The sequence below is a fragment of the Chiloscyllium plagiosum genome, unplaced genomic scaffold (genome assembly GCF_004010195.1).
Source record: "Chiloscyllium plagiosum isolate BGI_BamShark_2017 unplaced genomic scaffold, ASM401019v2 scaf_6555, whole genome shotgun sequence".
NCBI lineage: Eukaryota > Metazoa > Chordata > Chondrichthyes > Orectolobiformes > Hemiscylliidae > Chiloscyllium > Chiloscyllium plagiosum.
In genome coordinates this window covers 16,133-24,029 of record NW_025211754.1, presented here as the reverse complement: position 1 = coordinate 24,029, position 7,897 = coordinate 16,133, and the positions used below count along the sequence as shown (strand labels likewise).

The window sequence follows — 7,897 nt, the reverse complement described above, 5'->3', positions numbered from 1 at the left end:
GTGAGCTGCAGCCCATCATCTAGACCCGATTAATCGATGACGCTGTGAGCCTCCATCTTTCCCTCTGGACTCCTACTACAGAAATGCTCTGTTTGCTATGGGGTTGTGTTTCCGAACTTCTGCTTGTTGGTGCTCAGGTTTACCAACCGCGATTGTACGGAGCTGCATTCACCCATCACCCTGCCCTCGCTGTGTCACAAAGGCTGCCTGTTTCTCATTACATTGTTATTTGACATCATTCCTCTCAACTCCATGGCAACATCCCACTCCACCTGCTGATTGGACCTTGCTAACGTTCTGTGGCCTCTTCCCGTCTGCACAAATCCGCACTTGTTCCTGTGATCTGACAGACACGCCACAAAACGACACATCCCAGCTCTTAAACACTTGAGGATTCGCTATTGTCCTGTGTCAAGTACGTTCCTGCCTTAGACATGCTGTCGGAGTGTAGTTTGTTCTAAGGATTTAGTGACTGCTGAGTGAAACCATGGTTATATTCACTTCAGGCATGCAATGTAACGAACGTGGAATGGAATTAAAGAAAAGAAAAACCTGTTATCTTGCCTTCCACGATTTCAGCACCCCGCAACCTAGCAAGCACTTTTTTTTTTGAAGTGTGTCTTGTAGGACAGCAAATTGGCGCAAAGCAAGATCCAACAAAGTGCTGAGATATTGACCATAAAATCAGACTTATTGTTATTGATTGGACCAGAACGATTGACCAGGATTCCAGAGAGAATTTGCTTCCATTCCTTGGAAGTTGTGGCACGGGCACTTTTCCGGGCAGCTAAGCGGGCAGGTGGTTTAATGCCTCATCCAAATGATGTCTCTTCTGACCATGCAGCACTCTGTCAGTGCTGCCCTGGGAGTACCAGCCTTGTCCCCAGGCTTTGTGGAGTGGGTGCTGTACCAGAGTGCTTGCCACTGGACTTTGGCTGGCTTAGCTAAACATGTAAAGGTCAATATAAGAGGATGAGGCCATCCTGTGGGCACTTGGACTGGGATGGCAAGGGTCAGAGGGTCAGTCACCATCTGTTAGCACAAAGAAAGCAATTGGAGGGGATGCCAGGCAGCCATGAGGACATCTTTAATGGAAGGCCAGATGCTAGGAATGGATAGTAAGGCAGCACTGTGGATCAGTGGTTAGCATGGCTGCCTCACATTGCCAGGGACCTGGGTTCAATTCTAAGCCTCGGGCAACTGTCTGTTCTCCCCGTGTCTGCGTGGGTTTCCTCCCACAATCCAAAGATGTGCGGGTTAGTTGAATTGGCCATGCTAAATTGCCCATTGTGTCAAGGATATGTTGGTTTAGGGTTAAATGTCGCATAATGGGGAACAGGTTTGGGTGGGATACTCTTCAGAGGGTCGGTGTGGACGTGTTGGGCCGAAGGGCCTGTTTCCACACTGTAGGGATTCTATTCTACTCCTTAAATTGGTCCGAAGACCTGTGGGGGTGTGGAAATGTTTCTACCTCTGAACCTGGGGGGCAGGTTCAAGTTCCAGCTGCTGCAGACATGGGTGATAATGTTTGAGAATAGGTTGATTTGGAGAATGTCCAGAAGGACGATTGCTGCAACAAGGTAGTTGGCCCCACCGCACATTCAGTGACTCAGTAACATTTTTACCTCATCATTCTGTATTTGCATGAACTGGCAAATCAACAATTTAGCTCGGATTTCTTTTTAATTCTCAGGATGTGGGCAAGACTAATGGGATAATGTTAAAATCACACAACACCAGGTTATAGTCCAACACGTTTATTTGGAAGCACTAGCTTTCAAAGCGTTCCTTCACCTGATGAAGGAGCGGCATTCCGAAAGCTGGACTATAACCTGGTGTTGTGTGACTTCAGTCCAACACCGGTACCTCCAAACCCTGGGGTAATGGTGGTGAGCTTCCCATTGGACCTGTTGGTATTTGGTTTTGCATAATCAATCCACTGAAAGTTAATCACTCTCGTGTGGGAAAATGTCATGGATCAAGTCAGATCAAAGCATTTTGAATGTGGATCGGGTATGAGCAACAAAAAAAAACAAAGCCAATCATTGTTTAAAGGGATTGCCTGAGAGTCAGGATTGAATTGGATGGCGTCACAGTTGAACAAGGTTGACTATTTAGGTCTAAATGATAACTGATGATGGCAGAGATGACACAGAAGTTGGAAGAGGGACAGAGGTAGTGAGGAGTAATGGGTTGAGAGCGAAAGATGTGCTAACAACGAGAAGCAAGTTTGGAACCGGGGGGGGAGAAAAAATATCACGACGTTACATTTAATTCAGTTCCACGTGCACCTCAGAAAGCCGAACGATGAGTGAAGATCTGTGGAACAAAATGGAGATGTTTGAAATGTGGATCGAAGGTGTATCTGAACATTCCGCATTCCCGACATTGGAAAAATGGAAAGGAGCTTGAAAAGAACTCTTCAGAAAAGTAGCATCCAGCAAATAAAATGTCAGGAATTTCCACCAGGTGGCCAGAACTGAAAAGTGACAGAGAGAAGCGAGATCTCCTGAGTTCTATTTGGATGGTGGATGTCACAGTGTGGGTGCAGGTGAACTACCTGGAGGATGCGTGAGGATGGCATAGGGCACTCAGTAGTGGCACAACACGCTAAGCAGATCTCCTGGCAAGAGCAGAGCAACATTTTACAACAATTCATCATGATACCAGCATTTCATTTGCAAAAATACTTCAAGGCTGTAGCCAATGAAAACACTGATAGCAGCTTTTGAACTTCAGAAAACACCGATATAATGGCAAAGAAGCTGTTACTGGAAGAGCCAAAGGATCTTATGGATGGGCAATTTTCCAATGGTAGGATCGGAGTGGGAGCGATTGGAATAATGTTGGTTGCTTTGGAGGCTTCATTGAAAGAAGTAGAGATACCCAGGTGTGCGGGTGTGTCAGTGGTTCACCGAGTTAGTCAATCACCTTCACTTCAAACCCTGTGCCAGGTCTCACCCATCGCCAACACTATACAGTGAAGGACAACTGGTATCACTCCAGCCTGTTTCCATTCAGAATCACAACTGGATGTAAAATAGGAAAACATTCTACTGTGTAATCACCCTTCACCTCAACGCATGACCCTGAGACTACAGCAATCATTGCCCGAAAGGAAACCTTTCAAAGTTATTTATGCGTGTAATGCGTCTTCAAAGCCCACCTCAGATTTGACTGTGATTGGCACCTTAATCCAACCAACGTAGGTTCTCCCAGGACGTGCGTAATTTTTAATAGGTGTGAAATAAACTAATTAAATAACTTGAGACTTTTGAATGGTGTTGTAAATCCTGGTTGAGTACTCTGCTCTTTCAAACACACCTGCCAATTCTTCATGCTTTACACCACCTGCTCTTGACACTTTTTAACCCCCTACAATTCCCTGCACCATCCTTAGTTCGCAGCTTCATGGTATGGGTGGACTCTCTGTATCATTCTCCAGTTCTGCACAGTCCATATGGCCTCAGACCTCAAGCCACCTGTATAGTGTCAGGACAAGTCCTAAGTCTGACACCAGGACTCCACCAGAATTGTGTTTTTATCCCTTATTTACCTGAGGTCCCATTGAATGTGGAATCCTTACAGTGTGGCCATCTGGTCCGTTGAGTCCACACCACTCCTGTAACCCTGCATTTCCCATGGCTAATCCACCTCGCCTGCAGATCCCTGGACACCGTGGAGGCAACTTAGCCAGAGGAATGCAGAGCACGTGGAGGAAGCCCATGCAGAGACGGGGATAACGTGCAAACTCCACAAGGACAGGTTGCCCCATACGCTGTCCTGCAGTGGGATCAGCATCCATCAAGCCAGCTTCATCATTTGCCATATATGCTTGCGTGAAATCTCTTTTTTCTGAGAATAAATATTTTGTCAAAAAAATAAGGTTCGCACAAGGATTACTTTGGACCAGACATCTGACCCAGTGAGACAGTAGCATGGCCGTTTGGGATGTCATATTTGGGTGGCTGTGGTGTTCGGACCTTGAATGTTCACTCTAGTAGAATACCCTGTGATTGCATTGGATCTGGTCCCACAGTGGGGTTAGTGCACCCCAGCTTCTGTACTAATCCAGCAACCTACACAACATCCTCAGGGCTGGGGCCTATCACTACTTTGTTTCCATATTATCTTGAGTTGAGCTGATTTCTTTACCCGTCAGCTGCTCCACGGGATAGGGACTTCGCAACTTTAACTTTGCTTCTCTGTCCACCCTGCTGGGGGGGGGTGTTCCTCCAGCACTTTTCAGTTCTGAGTTCAGATTTCCCACATCTTCAGTATTCCACTTCTCTTAGCCAGGTCGAGTTGAGGGATGAGTGGGGTACAGCCTACATCCAGCGTCAGCATGAATCTCCCCAGGACTGGCTGTTACTTTCCCTGCACTGGCCCAGTGATGAGTCAAAAACAAAAGGACTTGTGTCTCCATAGCACCTTTTACTGCTTGACCATCGATACAATGCTTTCTCGATGAGCAGTCACTGTGTTAATGGGGGAAGTGCAGCTGCCAATCCGCAAGTTCGTGTAAATAACGATGTGGTGCTGACAGTTTGTTTCCACGGTATGAATATTGACCAAGATGATGCACAGATAGCATGGACATACAGAAACCTGCACACGTATTCCTGGAGTTTGTGCAGATGAGGAGAACACACTGGGAGACTTTACCCTTCCCTGGGCTGAGGAACATTCCTGTCACTCAACAAGAACCCAACGTCGAACCGTTCTGATCAGACTGAACAATCCACTCCCCTGGCAACCACCAGCATTCACCATGGGGATAGGTTTAGCTGGACTAATGCGTAAATCCGGTCAGCTAGAATCACCTCTGAATGGAGTGCTTTCCTATCTCTTTGCCCATTCTATTTTCTAAACAACCTGTTCGGAATGTTATTATATACCTCTGGAATAGTTGGGACTTGAACCCAAGTTTCCTGGCTCAGAGGTAGGGACACTAGCAAAGCACCACAAGCCACCCCCATATTCTACTAGAGTAAACATTCAAGGACCGAACACCACAGCCACCCAAGTATTACATCCCAAACGGCCATGATAAAGAATGATTTGGATGAACCAAGTGCCAAGTCAGACTGTTATATGGTCAGATAAAATGCTCATTGCTGTCTGGTACAACATGCATGCTGTGTAAAAGGGAATGATTCACTCCTGTTTGGGACTGTGTGTGTCAGTGTCTCAGTGTCAGATTCTGTCCATGTACAGTACACACTGTGTAAAAGGGAGTGATTCACTCCTGTCTGGGACTGTGTGTGTGTGTGTGTCAGTGTCAGCTCCTGTCCATGTACAGTCCACACTGTGTAAAAGGGAGTGATTCACTCCTGTCTGGGACTGTGTGTGTGTGTGTGTGTGTGTGTGTGTGTCAGTGTCAGCTCCTGTCCATGTACAGTACACACTGTGTAAAAGGGAGTGATTCACTCATGCATCATTCATTAATGTTGCGTACAACAAAATACAGTGAAAAGGCCTCAACCTAATTTGAAGGGTAGAGGTGTTGCCTGCCAGTAGGTGTGGTTCTTGTTTCTGCCACAAAAGGCACAGCCTGATTAAATACCACAGAGAGAACCAGAGGAAATGATTTAAAGGGTCTATGTCTTCATGAGAAATGAGACAAATCTTCTCTCATTGTTTTGCCAAGAAATGGCTTGAAATCATGTTTTCATTTGAAATATGCTGCTGCATCAAATCAGCATGGGTTTTCAGCTCTCATAAAATTTTAGTCTGTGTACTCTCTCTGCCAGTCTGTTTTCTGTCTCTGCCAGTCTGTTTACTGTCTCTACCAGAGCTGGAAATGTGTTGCTGGAAAAGCGCAGCAGGTCAGGCACAATCTGTTTACTGTCTCTGTCAGTCTGCTTACTCTCTCTGCCAGTCTGTTTTCTGTCTCTACCAGTCTGTTTTCTCTCTCTACCAGTCTGTTTTCTCTCTCTACCAGTCTGTTTACTCTCTCTGCCAGTCTGTTTTCTCTCTCTGTCAGTCTGTTTACTCTCTCTGCCAGGAGAAAGTGAGGTCTGCAGATGCTGGAGATCAGAGCTGGAAATGTGTTGCTGGAAAAGCGCAGCAGGTCAGGCAGCATCCAGGGAACAGGAGAATTGATGTTTCGGGCATAAGCCCTACTCTCTCTGCCAGTCTGTTTTCTCTCTCTGTCAGTCTGTTTACTCTCTTTGCCAGTCTAGTTCCTGCCTCTGCCAATCTGTTTACTGTCTCTGTCAGTCTGCTTACTCTCTCTGTCAGTCTGTTTACTCTCTCTGCCAGTCTAGTTACTATCTCTGCCAATCTGTTTACTCCCTCTGCCAGTCTGTTTTCACTCTCGCCAGTCTGTATTCTCTCTCTGTCAGTCTGTTTACTCTCTCTGCCAGTCTGTTTACTCACTCTACCAGTCTTGTTACTGTCTCTGCCAGTCCGTTTTCTGTCTATGTCAGTCTGTTTACTCTCTCTGCCAGTCTATTTATTCTCTCTGCCAGTCTGTTTTCTCTGTCTGCCAATTTGTTTACTCACTCTGCTAGTCTGGTTACTCTCTCTGTCAGTCCACTTTCTGTCTCTGCCAGTCTGTTTACTCACTCTGCCAGTCTGTATTCTCTCTCTGTCAGTCTGTTTACTCTCTCTGCCAGGCTGTTTACTCTCTCTGTGAATCTAGTTACTGTCTCTGCCAGTCTGATTACTCTCTCTACCATTCTATTTACTGTCTCTGCCAGTCTGTTTTCTCTCACTGTCAGTCTGCCTCCTGTGTCTGCCAGTCTGTTTACAGTCTCTGTCAGTCTGTTCATGCGCTCTGTTAGTCTGTTTACTCACTCTGCCAGTCTGTTTACTCTCTCTGCCAGTCTGTTTTCTCTCTCTGCCAGTCTAGTTTCTATCTCTGCCAGTCTGTTTACTCTCTCTGGCAGTCTGTTTTCTGTCTCTGCCAGCCTGTTTACACTCTCTGCCAGTCTGTTTTCTCTCTCTGCCAGTCTAGTTTCTATCTCTGCCAGTCTGTTTTCTCTCTCTGCCAGTCTAGTTTCTATCTCTGCCAGTCTGTTTTCTATCTCTGCCAGTCTGTTTTCTCTTTTGTCAGTCTGTATTCTCTCTCTGTCAGACTGTTTACTCTCTCTGCCAGTCTAGTTTCTGTCTCTGCCAGTCGGTTTACTCCCTTTGCCAGTCTGCTTACTGTCTCTGCCAATCTGTTTACTCTCTCTGACAGTCTGTTTTCTCTCTCTGCCCATCTGTTTACAGTCTATATCAGTCTGTTTACTCTCTCTGCCAGTTTGTTCTCTCTCTGCCACTCTCTTTATTCTCTCTGCCAGTCTAGTTACTCTCTCTGTCAGTCGGTTTACTCCCTCTACCAGTCTGATTACTGTCTCTACCAGATTGTTTTCTGCCTCTGTCAGTCTGTTTACTCTTTCTGCCAGTCTGGTACTCTCTCTGTCAGTCCATTTTTTGACTCTGCCAGTCTGTTTACTATCTCTGTCAGTCTGTATACTCTCGCTACCAGTCTGTTTATTCTCTCAGCCAGTCTAGTTACTGTCTCTGCCAGGCTGTTTCCTCTCTCTGCCAATCTGTTTACTCTCTCTTCCAGTCTGTTTACTCTCTCTGTCAGTCTGTACTCTCTCTGCCAGTCTGTTTATTCTCTCTACCTGTCTGTTCTCTCTCTCTCTGCCAGACTGTGTAATCGCTCTGCCAGTCTATTTACTGTCTCTGGCAGGCTGTTTACACTCTCTGTCGGGCTGTTAACTCTCTCTCTACCAGTGTGTTTACTCTCTCTGCCAGTCTGTTTACTTTCGCTGACAGCCTGTTTGCTCTCTTTGTCAGTCTGTCTTCTCTCTCTGTCAGTCTGTTTACTCCTTCTATCAGTCTGTTTTCTCTCTCTGTGAGTCAGTTTACTCTTTCTGCTAGTCTGGTTACTCTCTCTGTC

General features: G+C 46.2%; 1 protein-coding gene across 1 annotated transcript in view; it reads right to left on the bottom strand.

Moving 5' to 3' along the window:
• Positions 1–5,905: 5,905 nt before the first annotated feature.
• LOC122547113 (trichohyalin-like) overlaps positions 5,906–7,897 on the bottom strand; it is a gene marked incomplete at its 3' end in the record, with an annotated part of 17,836 nt that continues 15,844 nt past the window's right edge. The window contains exons 3-4 of the mRNA XM_043685688.1: positions 6,924–7,103; positions 5,906–5,983 (exon numbers count right to left, since the gene is read on the bottom strand). Of these exons, the coding sequence (XP_043541623.1) occupies positions 5,906–5,983; positions 6,924–7,103 (258 nt within the window). The remainder of the gene's footprint in view (positions 5,984–6,923; positions 7,104–7,897) is intronic.